Raw genomic sequence first — 19,216 nt, 5'->3', positions numbered from 1 at the left:
GTTGAGCTTCACTCTATGATATTGTAAGGTTTGGATCTTACCTTGTAAAGTGCCATGAGATAATGTTTGTTATGATTTGGCGCTTATCTAAAAAGATGGGAAAAAAAACTCAAAGTCATGGCTAATAAAGAAGCTACAGTCAAAGCCAACACCTCCTGTTAAGACGATTATAAGCATGTCAGAGTGGAAACTGATGGAGTGGCGACCTCTAGTGGCTCCTGTGCAGATCACATGTCATCAAGCCTCACAATGGTAAGGAAACTTGTATGAATCAGGTGCTAATACGATTGTGACTGGTTCCTACTGGTATGTAAATGTAGGTTCAGTGGAAGAAAATAAGACTGGGGAATAACAAGTGAAGAGAGAAATAAATGATACTACCTGCAGGGTACTCAGTCCGTCTTGTTTAATTAAAGAGTAAAAAAGGAAGAACAGTCACTCACATTATATCCCATAGACCTTATTCTTACTGTGTAAGGACTGCAATGTGTAGGAGAAACTTTGTGTAGGAGAAACTTTAATGCAATATCCATTATTTTATTTCAAATTGAATGCATGAGACTGAAGAACAAAAACTGTGTAACTGTTAAAAATACTTATGGTTTGGAATATATGAACATTAATGTGGCTATACATACATTGTAATAGGCAGGATTTTATTTCTACAGGTTTGTTGCATGTATTATTAGGTTGTTTGTTTCAGCAGATTATGAAAATGGCCCGACAGATCATATTTCTACAGATTGAGATGAGATATATAATCTCCAGCTGGATGGAAAATCTACACAAAGACACAGCAGCTCTAACCCAACTCTAGCTTAACCCCTCCTCTCTGACCTCCTTACCCTGTCTGTAAAGCCGAGCCACCTTATGGAGGGAACTCATTCCAGCAACTTCAGTCACTACCCAAAGCTCATGACCCGAGGAAAAGCATGAGCTAAAGCTTTGTCTGTTGTCTACTGCTGACGCTGCACCATCCACTTGTCAGTCTCATGCTCCATTTTATCCTCACCAGTGAAAAAGACCTTACTACGTGGTCAGTTTTAGATACTCTTAACTTAACCTACTTCACTTGAGACAGCAACTTATTCCCAATCCAAAAGAAGCAATCCACCATTTGCTGGCAGAGAACCATGGCCTCAGTTGGGACCGTCTCTCATCCAAGCTGCTTTGGACTCAGCTGCAAGCCGCCCAGCGCACGCTGAAGGTCACGGTCTGATGAAGCCACCAGAACCTCGTCATCTGTGAAAAGCAGAGAACTGATCCTGAGGTTCCCAATCCGAACACTCTCCTGCCCTCAGCTGCGCCTTGAGATCTTGTTCATGAAATTCACTAGAGACAAAACAACCCTGATGGAGCCCAACACCAACCTGAAACATGGTTCTGAGAATACAATTCTCCACAGGACCCCCCGAGAGACACAGTCATAAGCCTTCCCCAAGACCACACAACACATGTAAACTCCTATAACCCCTTTAGTTACCTTAAACATAAATTTTTTTTTTTAACCTTAACCAAAATAACTTATTGTGATAATAATACTTTAATAACTGTAATAAAATTAACTTAAAACTAGAATTACTGCCTTGCATTTGTATGCCTCTGCCAAACAGTCCAGTTTACATCCTTCCCTATGCAGACTCCAGTACTTATGTACTGAAGACTTTAATTTAATTTTGTCATAATTAACATATGAATTCTTGAATTATGGCCAAAAACAAGGTTTGTAAGGTCACAGTGACCTTTGACCATCAAATCTAATCCGCTCATCCTTGAGTCCAAGTGAATGTTTGTACCGAATTTTAACAAATTCCCTCAAGGTGTTGATGAGATATTCGTTCATGAGAATAGGATGGACCACAGAGCTGTTGCCAGTGCAGACGCATTATAAGATTAGCAAAAGCACTGATAGTAAAAACAGCTGAAAGTAGCACATTGTTGAGGCAGCTCATCGAGGGTTAAGTTCCCAGGCAGAACTGTAACTTTTTACAGGATGTCACATGAAAATGTCACATGAACAGACTTTTGTGTGAACACATTTCACAGTTGTTCATTTAAACCGGAGTCCTGTTCGCCAATGAAGGAGTTAATGCTGCTGCAGCGGCAGCGTTGATGTTATTACTGATGTCTGGTAACATTAGAGTACAGAGACGAATCATCGCTGGTGAGGCCGCCATCAGAGCTCGCTTCTACCCGAGGCACAGAGTAGATGACATCCTCGGTGTTGCCACGGGGAACGCTAGTGGGCGAGCCACTGGTCCTGTTGGAGAAATACACCTTAGAGTAGGTGAGTTTACTCGAGTCATCTTCAGTCTGGAAAGAAAAAACAAAGAGAGGTCAGAGGGTCTAAGTATGAAGCATGTGTACTCATGGAGATTTCTACTTAACAATCACAGTGATGTTAACATTAATTGTTTTTCACCATTGTATTACTGAGACTGAAAAAATGTTCTTTATGAAACATTTGATGATTTATCATTTTCTTCCATGTTTACTAGCCAGCAGTCTTCACTGAGTTTCTTGGCAGGTTACCACCACCACCGTCAGTCTGTGTCAGACTATATCAATTATCTTAATAAAATATTAAGACTGAGATTTTATTACTGGTTCTGAATAACTTAATGGTTGAAACTAGAATTAACCGACTGACTAGAGCCACCAATTGCTGCCATACTGTTTCCTGCCAGGAGATGGCTGCAGCGCACTTCAACTGTAATTTCCCATGTTCCATGTTACATTAACATTTTCATCATCAACATCTTTTCATGTTCATTCAGTATTTCCCATTAATAACCTAGACCTTGGTCCACCACGGTCTAATGTGTCCCGCCACAGTTTCATAATGAACTGAAAATATATTTACCCTTCTCATAACATGATAAATACCTCATGTTGTATTTTGCTGATTCACTGGGCAAAGCGCAGTGTAACTATAGACACTGTCTATATCAATCAATAAAAAACCAAAAACGCTTAATTTTCATTTAACAAAAGTTACTATGAAACTAGGATTACTGGCTAATGGCTGTATGCCTCCACCACTCAGATTACATCCCTGTTTATCCAGAATCAAATCAAATATTTACCATTTGTGTGAGATTTGAAGTCTCAAGTTGGGGCTAAAAAATGTTTTGTGAGGTCACACTAACCTTTACCTTTGTCCACCAAAATCTAATCAGTTCATCGTGTCCACGAGAATGAGCCAGGATGGACAACCCAAAAACAATAAAGAATGATACTAAATATGTAAAAAAAAAAACAATTCTAGGTTGGGTCTTTGACTGGAGAGACAGTTTCTGATGAAAGGTATAAAAATCAAAATATAACCATGTCAGGCTTTTTATAGGATGCAGCAAAACACTCCTGTTTTCAGAGCCAAACGCTAAGATCATAACACTGTCTTCCCTTACTTTGTGCTTAGAACTGGGAGTAGAGACAAAGCTGTAGTCATCACTGGTTTCAACTCCATTTGGTTTGGTATACTTGGCGTAAGCGTAAGCTGAAGAGATTCCCTCCTCTGCGATATCCTCATGCACTCGGTTGCCCTACGGGAGAAGAACAGAGGTCTGGTTTGTATTTATATCAGCTGGTCTCACATATACTGAATCAAACTTCCTCAAACTCACCTCTGTGACAGAAGCATATTCCACAGGTAGTTCTGAAAATCATAAGAGTAAGTTTAAACCATTGCGTTATGTGGGAGAGTTTAGTGAAGTGAAAGGGACAGTTTCATGTCAGTGTTGTGAAAATAACAGGAAGTTAGTTATTACAGTTTGGCCCGTTCGTCACCAAGGTCAGCAGTTGGAGCTACAGCAGTGAAAGGAGACAAATAAGGTGCTTTGACACCCTTGGGGCCAGACTGCTGCCATTTGACACACAGTCATGATGTACATGATGAGTGACCTGTGCTTTCCCAGGAAATCTTTATCTCTGATGTACATGGTAAACATTATGATCATTCATAAATCTGCTTCTGTAACTCCAGAACCTGGCTGAGAATCATCACATTTTTAAGTTTTCCTCAGTATCAGAGTGATCCAGTGACATCCATATGTTTGTTAGAAAAAGGAAGTACTAAAAGCTAATTCAGCATAATTATGCTAGTGCCAGTTTGCCATCTACTAAAGCCCTTGCATTAGGGAACTGTAGTTTCTGAACTTAGCACATGATTATTCCCCTTCTAAAGTGTCAGACTTGGAAAACCTCTGCACTAAACTGTATATCTAAACATCTGGCTGAGTCAAAAAGAGACACACTGCTGGAGTCACACTCGGAAACAAAACCTAACCTTCCTGTGATAGTGACAGCTGTCTGGACATCCATATGTTTGCTACAAACAGGAAATACTAAAAGCTAATTCAGCATTATTTTAATAGTGGCACTTTGCCATCCACTAAAGCCCTGCATTAAGGAGCTGCAGTTTCTGAACATGATTATTTTCAGATTTAAAGTCTAAATTCAAAGACTTTGAAAACCTCTGCACTAAACTGTATATCTAAACATCTGGCTGAGTCAAAAAGAGACATTGTTCATAAACAGATCTCATTTGCCCAGAACTACCAGTCTTTGGCAAGAATGAAAATGTTTCTCCAGTGAGTGATTCAAGCATCATTTCAGTCATTAAGATGTACTATCCTTTAAAGTTGTGCAGCAGCTGTACAGTCCTGCTAATTTAAACTATAAACTATAAATTAATGAATAGCTTTGGAATACATCTGATGTACAAAGAGACAACAATTAAAATGTTGATTTTTCTGAAAGAAATGGGAAGTTTCAGTAGTGTTGCGCACCAGTGTGTGTGTGAACGTTTCCTGTTACTGCACCCTCGGGTTTAGATTTCCTCTTTCTGCAGAATATCAGCGCAGCCACTGATAACAGGACGACCATGACGGACAGAGTCAGGCCCACATACAGCATCACACCTGTGGTAGTTTGAGGAGAAAACAAGCTTATTTTACACTGACACTCCCTGATTGATCATATGATATATATGACATTAATGTTATGTACTGGACTCTCAGGTACATGAGGCTCCTGATGGCATGCATACAGCTCACTACACATATTTCATTTCTATAAATGCGTAAACACAAAACAAATACATACATGAACATTAGAGTGGGAGTTTCAGTTTGACTTGGACATTATAGCAGCAGGCTGGAAGCAGGGGGGAACAGCTAGCCTGGCTTTGCCCTAAGGCAACAACATCCACCTACAAACACCTCCAACTCTCATTAATTAACATGTTGTAATTCAATTGTTGAATCCAAACAGAAACCAATATGTAAGCTCGGCTTCCCGGCAGCTGCTGTAGCTTCACGTTTAGCGTACAGACATGAGAGTGGTGTCCATCTTCTCATCTGACTTGTGTCAAGAAAGTGGGTGTATCTCTTAAAACATCAAACTATTTCTACACAGCGTCTGTGGCCACGTTGTCAGTGTGTGCACCATTTCCAGCTGACTCAGGACTATTATGACCACGACTGAAATGTTCCATGCTGCGAGAAATGTTTCGTCACCTTCCTCCCTGCATCAATTTATTTGAGTACAGCCATTCCTCACTCAGGTCCATCACACTGTAAACGCCACAAAGAGCCCATCTATTATGACAGCTTCTGTTTCACCTGCTTTCATTCCTCATGGTATTTTCTCACAGAGGTTTCTTTGGTTGGTTTTTCTAGAACGTGAAAACTTTATGATACATAAGTCTGAGTCCTCACTCAGCTGTGAGAGAGGAAAACAAAAGGCTCTTGAAATAAATGATGCTGTTTGGAACAGATGAAGCGTTCATGCCATTTTTGCTGGATGGATGAAAAATAGTATACAGTACATACACACACACTAAAAGAAACCCTATGATCTGTGGTCATAGACTTTCATCTATTAAATACAGTGAAGATTCACCTTCAGTTGTTGTTGTCTCAGACGGGTTGTTGACTTCAGGGGAAACTGATGAAGATGTTGGTGTCGGTGTCGGTGTCGGTGTCGGTGTTGTTGTTGGTGTTGGTGTTGGTGTTGGTGTTGGTGTTGTTGCGGAGGTTGATGGCACTGATGCTGAAAAAAGAAAAACATACTGGTAGAAAGAAATCCTGATGGTGGAAATGAGATGATCTTTGAACTAAGCGCTGCTGGAGAAAAACTGGCAAGAATGATTTGAGAGTACAAGAAATATCTTTGAAAATAATCAGTATCACTTTTTATTCCTCAAAACATATTTGTCATTCTTAAGTAATAAATGTCATTAGGTCATTAATATTTAGATAAACATTAGTTTGTACATGTGTGAGTCACAGTTTGGGTTACAAAGCCATGTGGTTGTAAGACTGAATATCAGCTTCTTTAAAACAGCAGCAGCTGCCAGACAATGATAAAAATATCTTTCACACCTCCAGAGACATCGAGCAACATTTTCTCTCAGTTCAGTAGAAACTCACCGTCTGAAACAAAGATCTCAAAGTTCCTGTGTGAAGATGAAGAAGAGGTTCTGTCCTGAGCACAGCTGTACTGTCCTGAGTCAGACGTGGTCAGCTGTGTGATGGTCACAAAGAGAAATCCTCCTCCTCCTTCAGATCCTGTTAAATATCTGATGCTGTATCTGCCGCTCTGAAGTGTGGCAGCATCTGTTTCAATAAGAATGTTGTTTCGTGTTCTACATTGGTTCTTACAGAAGAACTTCCATGTTCCAGTGGAAGTAAAGGAGCATTGCACTGTGACAGATCCTCCAGTTCTTTTATAGAGCTGTTTTACATGGTTTCCATCCAGCAGTGCTGATGAAGAGACAAACATCAGTTACTATCTGTGCTTAAGATGATGCAGTCTGATCACAACTGTTACAATTTCAAATCTGATCCACAGTCAGACTGGGAGCTGCCCAGTTCACCCAGTCTGACTCCCACAGTTTAATACAACAATGATTTAAGTGGATTCTTCACCTTCTGACTGGATTCTATTTGCTTTCATTAATGTTGACACTTAAACAGAACAATCAGCTTTGCAAGTGTAGATTAAGAGACGTAGACGACTGATCTGATAATTAAATCTAATATTTTTCTTCATTCGTGAACAACTGAAACTTAGTTTTCTGCTTGAGGATGAATTTTCATCCGTTCATTGCCTCTTTATATATGAAAAATGTTTTTTTATGCTCTACATGTCTTGTTAAAAGTATTCTGTGGTGGCAGGTGAACAATGGAAAACAAATCCTGGTCAACGGTCACAGCTGTTAATGAAACCTTTCTGTTCAGAGACACAAACTGTTCAGTGTCGCACTCAAGATGAAGAAGTATGAAAAATACTGTGCAACAATCATGTGCTGTCATCAGTCAGCTCCTGCTCCTGATATAAAATTCTTCATCACAGAAACAATAAGTGTGTATGTGTGTGATTCATTAATATTCAAATAAACTGGTGTCTCACTCCATCAGTTACTTTACAGCAGATCTGTCTGTTTTAAACCAACATTAATCAATGTTCACTGTGATATAAAATATAAAGAATTCAATATATCAGCAGCTGCCAGTGAACTGTGACACTTCTCTTCAGACCTTCAAACACAAGAAAGAAACATTTTTATGACTTTTAGTAGAAACTCACCGTCTGTGACGATGATTTCTAAATCCTTGTATGAAGAGAGAGATGTGCCCAGACGACACCTGTATCGTCCTGAGTCAGACTTGGTCAGCTGTTTGATGGTCACAAACACATTTCCATTCAAAAATCCTTCTTTATATTCCATGCTGTATCTGCCGCTCCGAGCTCTGTTATTAGTTGTTTCAATGAGAATGTCTTCTTCTTTACATTTGTTCTTACAGAAGACCTTCGTTTCACGAGATAAAGTAAAGGAGCATTGAACTGTGATGTCTCCTCCTTCAGTGCCTGAGTAGACAAGAGTAGTGCTTCCATCCTGCAGATCTGTTGAACAGATGAACAATCAATAGTTATCTCTACTTCCTGTAAGATGCTGCGGTCTGATCACAGTATTTCCTGCTTCACATTTAGACCCAGAGTCACACTGGGAGCTGCCCAGATCAACCACAGTCTGACTGAGGATCTCAGACCTGAGCTGCTGAGTTTCCCCGTACAAATAAAGGTTTCAAAGAATAAAACGTGTAAAAAGTATCTGAGTCACTCTGGATCTTTTTACATGTTTTAATGTTGCTATTACATTTTTTTCTCCCTCCTCCTTCCTTTCTTCTTTCTCTCTTTTCATACACAGAAGAGCCAGAATAAAGGAAACTGTTTGCATGACAATAATTAAACTAATGTAAATCTACTACTAAAGCTGTGATGTAAATCATTTAGTTAAATATTATCATCCAACAAAGAGGAAAACTTTCTGTAACTCATGGAAACACAAAAATACAGCACAGCACAACATACAGTATAGCACAGTAGTCACAGAGCACCATCATGTGAAATACTACACAAAAAAGCAAAAAAAGAAATCAGAAGAATTTAAAATGCTGGAATTAAAAAGTTCCATATTTCAGCCACAAACCACAACACAATGATTGGAGATCCAGAAAGTCAACAATTGATGATATTTCCACATCAATGTGTTGGTTTAAACATGCTGATAGTTTTTATTTTGGCTGTGACCTGCAGGTTTCTATTTCTCTCTAGGATGTGATGTCTTATAAATTCAGCAGTAGGTTTGTAAAATTCAAACTGTACTGACAGTCAGGGTGAAGCAGCAGAACATACACACTCTGTTACAGTACAGAGTGGCACCTTTCAAAACAAGCAGAGCTGCATCCATTAATCAATTAGTCATTAGACAGACAAGTTATTGCCAATTATTCCGATAATCAACAAATTGTTTTTTTAGTAAATGCTAAACATTTGCTGGTTCCAGTTTCTCAGTCTCAGGATTTTCTGCTTGTCTTTATCATATATGACAGTAAATGGAACATTTTTGGATTTTAGATGAGTGGGTGAATAAAACCAGCGATCAGAATAGATTACCTTCGGCTGTGGGAAATTTATACAATCTTTCGCTCTATTCTGACATATGAAAAACGTTCAGAAAATAATAAGCAGATTAATCGATAATGATAATTGTTGATTGCAGCCCTGAAAGTAAACGTAAAAATCAAAAGCATAGAATGTTTTTAAAATGAAGAAAACTAAAACAAATGAAATCTGCAGACTAATAGCACAGAACAAATCTTGTTTCTGACCAATCATGACGTTGTTGTTAATGATACCTTAATTTTACTTATGAAAAATGCTGAAAATACATAATGTAAACTGATGTACAGTTTATTTAGCAGAAGTTACTTGCTGTATTTTAGATGACATTTTTTAGTCTGTGCTGAAACAAAACTCACAAGCTCATATGTTTTTGTTGTTATTGTTTCTTCTGTCTGAACTGGCCACAAACAGATTCTTCAATGTATTTTCAATGTAAGTAAGAAACTCCACAGACGTGGTTCTGTGCAGATTCTAAGATAATCTGTTTTAGGCCAGACTTGAAAAAGTGTGAAACTATCCTTTAGAGCGACTCATGCCTGAGCAGCTGTGATTATAAAATGATCAATAAAATTATGCAATTATACAAAATGACAGGAATACAAAGTGGATGTACTCACAGAGGAAGAAGCAGCAGATCAAAGTGAGACAGACTTTCATGTTGAGGCTCTGAGCGTTTACCGCTGCCTCTCTTCCTTCTTCACTGGTAAATAAGAAACTTCTCACTTCTCTAAACGATGAAGTCCCTCCTCCGAACACAACACACATATTATTACAATCATCACAATTAACACTCTGACACTGATACATGACTAATTAACAGTAATGACACCGTCATGTGCGAAAAAGGCAGTAAAGAATAGTTTATCAACCTGATAAGGCTGTCAATGGCTCTCAGATGTTACAGGGATTCAAGCTCCATCACGTGACTGTGACAGCACACAATACTATAGCGACGTGGACCACTACAACGCCTTAGACAAGTAACAGAAAGTATACTTACATGAGAGTTAGAGGTGGGCGATACACAAAATCTCTTCTCGATCCGATACCGAATAATACAAGGCCAGACTTGCCAATATCGATATCAATACTTCTCATCATTAAAGGCGGCTTGTGTATTTTCATGTAGGGGAGAGCAGTGTCGTGATTTATGAGGTAAATGCATCATCAATAGGCTAAATCTTCTGACAGTAAGAGAGAGACAGGAAAGAGGGGATGGCAGTGGCACGGGCTGGATTCAAACCTGGGCCACTGCGGTCAGGACTGTGCGCTCCACCAGGTGGAGGCGGTCAGGTGCACTGGTTCATGTTTGAGTGCGCGCGACATGACAACAGAACATGGGCTGCACAGACACTTCTGCTCTGAAATGAGGCCAACGGAGAAGAGAGAGACTGAAACTGGTATCGATCTTCAAAAACGAGACGATAGTATCGATATTTTGGGATCAATCCAGCCAGCCCGGTTCAGAGTCAATACTTTATACTGATGGTGTATGATTGGCGCCAAGAGTGGATAGAACATTGTCATGGTCTGTTCATGTGAATACCATCCGCTGAAAAGAGAGGGGTGCCTCTAATGAAAACTATAGACGACCTTCTGAACAGTCTACATACTTTTGGCAATTACACTACATGAAGCAGCCTAACAGAGAACGAACATGAACAGCTTGTGGACACTTTGAATAGACCACCTTTGGATTGTTGGATTACTGCACTACTACCACCAAGTGAATCCAACAGAGGTCAGCAGCGCTTCATTTTCCAGCCCTGCCACTGGGGACCAGAGCAGTGTTACTGATGAAGTGGAGACATGTGCCTTTTCAATTTTCCCCTGGGGACAAATAAAGTTTATTGAATTTAATTTTAAACACAGTCAAAAAAGGTAAAAAGGAGGACATTACAAATCAGTTACACGGCAGCAAACTGAAAAAAAAACACGTTCTCAAACACGACAAAAGTAGCTACGTGGCATAAAGAAAAACTGGGATTTTCTGGATTTGCATTTGAGCTGCTAAATTGGGCTGCACGGTGGTGCAGTGGTTAGTGCTGTCGCCTCACAGCAAGAAGGTTCCGGGTTCGAGTCCAGGCTTGGACACAGGATATTTCGGGAGCTGGCATGTTCTCCCCGTGCCTGTGTGGGTTCTCTCTGGGTACTCCGGCTTCCTCCCGCAGTCCAAAGACATGGAAATGGGGACTAGGCTACTCTAAACTGAGGTGTGGATTAACTATGTGTTTGCCCTGCGATGCACTGGCGACCTGTCCAGGGTGTACTCCGCATCTTGCCCGAAAAGATGCTGGGATAGGCTCTAAGCGGAAGAAAATGGATGGATGGAAGCTGCTGAGTTCACTAAGGATCACGTGTGTGAGTGTGGAGTAGATTTGGTTCTGATCCCAAGTTATGACTGGATAAAAGTCCAGGCGCACAGGATGAGCCTCGGACCTTACATGACGTGTGAAAATTTAGTTTTTCATGAGAAATGCGAAGTGTGAGTTACTGTGTTTCCTGTAGTCTTACCACATTGTTTGTTTTTCTTCTTGATGTATATTATAATCAGAGCCAGTGACAGAAGGATGACCACAATGACCAGAGTGAGACACGCATACAGCAGCATACCTGTGAAGATGAACAAGTTTGTTTTACACACCTCTGGTCGATGAGAGGATCCCCATTTAGTTTGTCCAATGCACATGCATGAGGAGGCACACGCATTCACACACTCACTCCATAGTATTCAATAAACATGACTGTCAAAAACGAATGTTGTAAAAAGTCACAAAGAAAATCAGGTTTGAAAACGTTTCGTGAGGAAGGAGACACGTTCAACACATTTGTCAGCCCTCGGGGATACGCACAGTGGCCCTCATTTATCAAACGAACGTACGGCAGAAAACCGTGCGTACGACCATTTCCACGCAAGCTTCGGCATTTATCAATTTGGACGTGAGCGGAAGCTACGACCAGATCTCACGTCAGGTCTGAGCTCGTGTACGCAAATCTGGATTTGCGGTGCAGCAGCAAAATCTGGCTGAGTCTGAAAATAATTATTAAACAAACCTCAGCATAAACAGTCACATATTTAGAACAGATCAAAACGGATTCTTAATACGAATAAAACAAGATAAAAAAAATTTGAATTTTAAAAAAGCCCACGTTTTTTACTGATACCACTTTTTTGTACAATAAAACAATATGATAGGCTAAATAGCCTAACATAACATCTAATTATTGCACGTTAAAATTTGAAATAATAATAAATACAAGCAGAAATGTGTGTTTGCAAATTAACTCATGGCAAAATTGTGTAATTGTTTTTTGTTTTTTCCGATGGGTATGACACAACTGGAACAACAATTAAAAGCATCTGGTGAGATACTCATTGTTGCACTGTGGTTGGTCAGATGTTTACTCACTCACCTATTTAAACAGATGCTTTGACAGTTATCAAATCATAACGATGGCAGATTTACTCGTTTTGGAGGAACAATACGCGCGTGTCAGACGTGCGCGCGTTTTCAGAGACCGCAGGGATCTCCAGATTGCTGGGTTTCCAAATTTGGTTGGAGCAATTGATTGCACTCATGTGCGTCTGAAGGCACCATCCATGAATAATTACGCATTCATCAATCGGGGGGGGGGGGGGGGGGGGGGGGGAGACACACGATTCTTTTATTTTTCAAAACAGCTGTGTTGGCGCGCGGCTGCAGGAGGCGGCGCTGCAGAGCCAAAGTCATCTCCGTCACCCTCTTCCACACAGCGGTTTTATGAGCTCCTGTGATCCCACTCTTCAGACTGCCAAAAAGCACATCCTTATTTTGCGCCACCTCGGATGTCAGGATGTCGATCTCCATCTCTGAAAAGTTTCGTTTTTTGCCAGGAATGCTTCTCTCCATGTTTGACCTTAGTGGGCGAGGCCTCCGAACCAGGAATATTTAAGGGCGTAACATGTTAATGACGATCGAATTCAGCCGCCGCATTTATCAAGAGCCGATCATTCGTACGCTGGGATTGGTCAGATACGAAAGTTTCATGAATCACACGTGGATCCTATCGTACGACCAATTCTGCGCTCAGATCTGCGCCTGTTTTCACGCAATCTTGATAAATGAGGGCCAGTGTGTTTGTGAGTAACACTGAATGTAAACAGACATGCTTGTTTACAAGACTGAGAATTTGTTAGCATTGAAACCACAAAAGTACAGAACCAAAACCGTTCTCCCAGTGCAGTAGTGTGCATATCATTTTCCTCTTTTCTTGTCTGAAATCACTTCCTCATTCACTGCTTCCTGTATAACAGACACTCACTAGTTTGTAGTGTCCAGTAAAGTGATGTAGAGAAATGTAGTTTCCTATGACTTTCATTAACTTTTACACTAACAAAATTGAATGCATTGCATTGTGGGATTGTTAGTAGAAAATAATACTACTTTAGCAGTTCAATTGTGAAATTCGAGTGTAGAGTAGAGTAGAGAGTACTAGAGGAAGGCAACGCACTCATTACAAGTGACCATAAAATAAGACTTCAGCATTCTTCAATTATCCAGGTGACTTGCTATTTTCAAAAGTAGAGTTCTTTAAGCATGTTCCATGCAAACATCATAATATAATCAACACAGAATAAGACTCATGACTGAGATATTAGGACATTAAATTCACAGGTGCGTTGTAGTCTGTAAGTGAAATAAAAGATTTGATGATCGGGGCCAATTCCGTTATTTTCTCTCAGCTCTAAAGCCAGATGATTAGTCCTGAAAATGACAACTGTCAAAAACAACCGAATGTGCTCCACCGAAACACAGAGCAGACACCTGGATTGTGTTGGAGCCAAACAGGGACAACCAGGTTTCTTAGGTAGCATATTATATTAGAGACTAGCAACTAGCATTATCAACAAGTGTGTGCGTAAAGATACTGACAGATGATTGTGAGGACACGACACAGACTAAAACCTGACAGAAGATGCATAAGGTTAAATTTAAAATCAAGTTCTTATAATTGTCATGATGTGTTTTAGTGAAAAGATGTTTCCCCTCAGGGTTCCAGTGGATGTCTGGCCTCTGGGACCAAAATATAGAGAAAGTTCCCAAAATGTACCTGAATCTGAGGAAGTTGCGGAGCTTCCTGTAGTGGAGGTGAACCTCTGTGTTGTTGGTGGTGGTGGTGCTGGTGTGGATATTCCTGCAATGGAGGGGAATTCAGAAGAAACTCACTGTCTGAAACAAAGATCTCAAAGTCCCTGTGTGAAGTTTTGCCCAGAGCACAGCTGTACCAGTCCTGAGTCAGACGTGGTCAGCTGTGTGATGGTCAAAAACAGAGGGACTCTTCCAGATCCTGATAAATATCTGAAGCTGTATCTGCCTCTCTGAAGTGTGGCAGCATCTGTTTCAATAAGAATGTCTTTTCATGTTCTACATTGGTTCTTACAGAAGAACTTCCATGTTCTAGTGGAAGTAAAGGAGCATTGCACCGTGACAGTTCCTCCAGTTCTTCTATAGAGCTGTTTTACACAAACATCAGTAACTATCTGTTCTTAAGATGATGCTGTCTGATCACAACTATTACAATTTCAAATCTGATCCACTCTCAGACTGGATTTCATTTGATTTCATAGATTATGAGAAGTAGACGACTGACCTGATAATTAAGTATTATATATTTTGAAACTTAGTTTTCTTCTGAGGATGAATTTTCATCCGCTCATCGCCTCTTTATATATGAAAAATGTTTATATAGTCTAAATGTATCTCTTTAAATATTCTGTGGTGGCAGGTCAACATGGAAAATAAATACTTTAAGTATGAAAAATACTGTGCAACAATCATGTGCCGTCATCAGTCAGCTCCTGCTCCTGATATAAAATTCTTCATCACAGAAACAATAAGTGTGTATGTGTGTGATTCATTAATATTCAAATAAACTGGTGTCTCACTCCATCAGTTACTTTACAGCAGATCTGTCTGTTTTAAACCAACATTAATCAATGTTCACTGTGATATAAAATATAAAGAATTCAATATATCAGCAGCTGCCAGTGAACTGTGACACTTCTCTTCAGACCTTCAAACACAAGAAAGAAACATTTTTATGACTTTTAGTTGAAACTCACCGTCTGTGACGATGATTTCTAAATCGTCATATGAAGAGAGAGATGTGCCCAGACGACACCTGTATCGTCCTGAGTCAGACTTGGTCAGCTGTTTGATGGTCACAAACAGATATCCTCCATTCAAAGATCCTTCTTTATATTCCATCTTGTATCTGCCGCTCCGAGCTCTGTTATTAGTTGTTTCAATGAGAATGTCTTCTTCTTTACATTGGTTCTTACAGAAGAACTTCTTTAGACGAGAGAAAGTAAAGGAGCATTGAACTGTGACGTCTCCTCCTTCAATGCCTGAGTAGACAGGAGCAGTGCTTCCATCCTGCAGATCTGTTGAACAGATGAACAATCAATAGTTATCTCTACTTCCTGTAAGATGCTGTGGTCTGATCACAGTATTTGTACATCGTCTGATTTCAGCTTCTTAAATGCTGCTTTACTTTGTCACATACGATGGCATAGAATATATTTGAGTTCTGGACAAACAAATAAAAGTTAAAGATGAAAATAAATGTAAGTCATTTCTGCCCTTCATTTTCCTTACTGATGTAGAGTTTATTCAGAGGAAGTAACAAGCGCTAGTAATGAACATAAAGTAAAGGACATGTTCCCATTTTCTTTTCTTTCTGACAAGCCAATATGTTGACTGAGAGCTGCTGTTCTCTGTCATTGTCTCTGAACTGGCCACAAACAGGTCCCTTCTTAAATATGACAGAAATACAAAGTGGATGTACTCACAGAGGAAGAAGCAGCAGATCAAAGTGTGAGAGACTTTCATGTTGAGGCTCTGATGGTTTCCTGCGGCCTCTCTTCTTTCTTCATTATCAAATAAGCATCTTTCACTTCTCTAAATGATGGAGTCCCTCCTTTAAACACAACACACACAGCTCAGAAGAATTGCTTTGTCATATATGATAGTTATCAGGAGCCTTTTTTTCCTTCTTTTGAGGACAATTTCTTTTCTTTTAAGTTATTTTTTTGGGCAGTTTTTGCCTTTATTCAGATAGGGACAGTGACAGAGTGACAGGAAAGTCAGGGAGAAAGTCAGGGAGAGAGAGGGGGTGACATGCAGCAAACGACCCGACTCTGACCCGCTGCCGTAAGGCCCGAGCCAAAGTGGAGCACCCACTACAAGTTGAGCCCCCTTGAGAACAATTTCTAAAACAATCAAATAATTAATTCTAAACTATGTTACAGTCTTAATTTTAAGCCATGTTCTGGCACAGAAAAGAAGACATAAAGCACTTTTCAAGTTTGGCTTATTTCATTAGATACAGGAAGAAAAAAAAAAACATACATACATACGTTTTGTTATCAGAAGAATAAAAAGTATCTTATCACCACGAGTACTGAAAAAATTCAAACGTCAATCCTCTAAACAGACCCAGGGATAAGATGACGTGGAATGAGGGGTTGGTTTTGAACAGCTGAGTCAAATTACCTACCTACTTCATAATAATGATCTATTCCTTCAAAACCAAAAGTTACAAGGTGCTTTACAAAATACAAAAAACAAATAAAACTTTTTGAACATACACTATAAAAATATTACACAAATTCCAGTCTTAATTTACTCAACAGGTCACACCTGCTGTTGCTCTAAATATTATAATCTAACTTTGTCAACATATTAATGCATATTGTGTATAACATTGGTAGGTCACTGAAGTTATTACCCATAAACATAAAAAACTACATGTAAACTACACCATTATCAAATTTTACCACAGTCAGACTATCAGAGAACTACGTCACAATAACAGCGCCAAGTGTGGTAAAACATCCTATTTACTGATATTCAATGTGCGAGACTTAATAAAGGACTAGATATGAATAAAGTGAACAAATATAAACTTCCTACTCTGACAAAGGAGTATTTTAAGTGGTGTGTCATATTTCAGTGTAATTCAGAGTTTACAAAAAGTCTTCATTCCACACACCATTAATTATGATTCTCTCAAAATTACAACTTTCTTTCCTCAAAATAACTTTCAGACAAAACAGTGAACAAATTCTCAGATGCAGAAATTTAGTCCAGTACAACAACAAAACAAACTTGAGCAACTTGGACACTTTTTTTTTACTAGTTGGAGGAAGAAAAAGATTTGCCTCAGTTTGGTGGAAGTTTTAAGTTTATTTGTTCACTATAGTTAAAACATTCAATGTGATTGACTTGTTCATTATTACATAAAAATGATATAGATAAAAACATTACTTCTGATCCCTGCAAAGCAAAAACAAAATCAACATTTTATGTTAATGTAAGAGGAATATATCTGGTGCTGCTGCATTCAGCTGTCGGACTCTGTGACCTTCGCTCGCTCGTGCTTGTGGAGGGTTTTCAGTCGATTGTTTCAAGCTCTGGAAAAAGAACAATATGGCAGTCGGGGTTAGAAGCCCAGAAATCTTCTATTCAAGTCAAAATCTCAACACAACAGTGACAACACTTTAGGATTTAAGACAATGTTGGAAAGAAAGAATGAAAACGTCACAGGAGATATGAGGTTTTTCCACACTCGCTCTCCTGAGTAACTAGTAAAAAGTAAAAATATTCAAATATGAAATGTCGTGGAGGGAAAGTCTCTGTAATGTATTTACTGCTGTTTATTGGCAAATTTTGGTCATAGATTTTCTTGCACACTTCTTTGATTTTCAATTGTAGGACCATTTAGCTGGGAATATAATGCGATGAGGCGCCTAACTATGTGACGGGTTGATTCTTTACCTTGTGTGATGTTGCTCGTGCCCCACGCTCTCATTCAGAACTGGTTGGTTGAGTAGATGCGTTAATCAGTTCTTCAGCAACATCAAAACACTCTTCCCACTGTTCACCACGGATTTTGTTCTCCATTTCCTTTGTCAACTTTTCCTTTGCACATTCCCTCAAAATCTGTTTCAGTACATTTTTCTCCTCTTCCAGAATCAGTTTGTAATACAAGTTTTTTCTTTCACAACTTGAATGTCTCCTCCATCCAAATGATGACAACAGGGCTGGCAGACAAATGATGCCAAAGAGCAAAAAGGTGCCAATAACCTGCAAAAAACCCCCCCAAAAAACAAAATGTTTATATTATCACACCATCACTGTTTTCTTTCATTTCCTACAGGTTACAATGATGATATACAAGAAACACACTCACCCTGGACTCATTTTTCAGTTCAGCGATGATTACTCGGTCCTCGTCAGTGATCCTCCCCCTGTCTTTGCAGGCTAACTGTGCCTGTTGTTGAGAGTGATCGTTCATACAGCAAACGTACCAGTCTCCATCAATTAAAACACACACGACCCAAAGCAAACCGATGAAAGCTGCTTTGATAATGTGACGGAAGCAAGACCCCAAAACACTGCAGGTGTGAAGCCTGTCACTGCCTCCAAACGCAGATGAACACAGGTGTCTACAGACTCTCTGAAATGGCCTGTCTGTCCAGAGAATAAAGACAAATACTATAAAGACTGGCAGAACCAGGTATAAGTTGCAGTCAAAGTCTTGCGGTTTGCAAGTGCATTCAAAGTTCCTGCCGAGCAGGATAAAAATCGTAATCACTGCGATGTAGGTCCAGAATTTGCCACAAGAGAAACTTGCTCGTTCCCCCTCCATCTCTGAAGTGCAGTTAGCATCTGCTGACAACCTGCTTATACCCTCTGAACCTGCACCCACATGAAACCATGTATTTCCTGTTTTTTAAAAAGGAAGTCTGCTGTGTGTTGGACATACCCAGTATAAAGACTGAGGTATCTACATTTCAAACACTATATACAACCTCATTTGTTGGGTTTTGTTTGTCTTTTTCCTTAATCATTTGAAAAAGAAAAACAAAACAAAACAAAAAAAAACAGAATACATCATAATAAAGTTTGATACGATAGGTTTAAGTTTTCTGATAAGTTATGAAATTTATTTTGTGAAAGTTACTGTTTTGTTATATAGCTGTCCTACGGTCTCTGCCTGCCATGGAGATAACATTATCTAGCTGTTAATACTGTATTCAGTCTGTCTCTACCTACCCGGGCGCTAATGTGAGCTAACTGTTAATAGAGCTGATAGAGGTATGTCTCCAACACAAACACTGTAAGCAGACCTATCGCCAGCGCAGCACAGTGCTGTTAAACCAGAAACACCTCGCCTACACCATTGTTTGAGAGTGAGC

General features: G+C 39.5%; 1 protein-coding gene and 1 long non-coding RNA gene across 2 annotated transcripts; both read right to left on the bottom strand.

Moving 5' to 3' along the window:
* Positions 1-384: 384 nt before the first annotated feature.
* On the bottom strand, positions 385-10,591 carry LOC130174272 (uncharacterized). Its single transcript, XM_056383967.1, has 8 exons — positions 9,591-10,591; positions 7,594-7,911; positions 6,435-6,767; positions 5,905-6,054; positions 4,791-4,922; positions 3,627-3,658; positions 3,411-3,545; positions 385-2,313 (listed from the first exon to the last, which is right to left on the bottom strand). The coding sequence occupies exons 1-8, from the start codon at positions 9,778-9,780 to the stop codon at positions 2,119-2,121; spliced, it is 1,485 nt and encodes a 494-aa protein (XP_056239942.1). The 5' UTR covers positions 9,781-10,591; the 3' UTR covers positions 385-2,118.
* A 6,591-nt stretch (positions 10,592-17,182) lies between these two features.
* LOC130175107 (uncharacterized) lies at positions 17,183-18,655 on the bottom strand. The gene is made up of 3 exons (XR_008828697.1): positions 18,208-18,655; positions 17,793-18,101; positions 17,183-17,428 (listed from the first exon to the last, which is right to left on the bottom strand). It is a non-coding gene; the product is annotated as an uncharacterized LOC130175107 (long non-coding RNA).
* Positions 18,656-19,216: the final 561 nt, after the last annotated feature.

The sequence above is a fragment of the Seriola aureovittata genome, chromosome 9 (assembly GCF_021018895.1).
Source record: "Seriola aureovittata isolate HTS-2021-v1 ecotype China chromosome 9, ASM2101889v1, whole genome shotgun sequence".
NCBI lineage: Eukaryota > Metazoa > Chordata > Actinopteri > Carangiformes > Carangidae > Seriola > Seriola aureovittata.
This window is presented reverse-complemented; position numbering and strand designations above follow the sequence as displayed.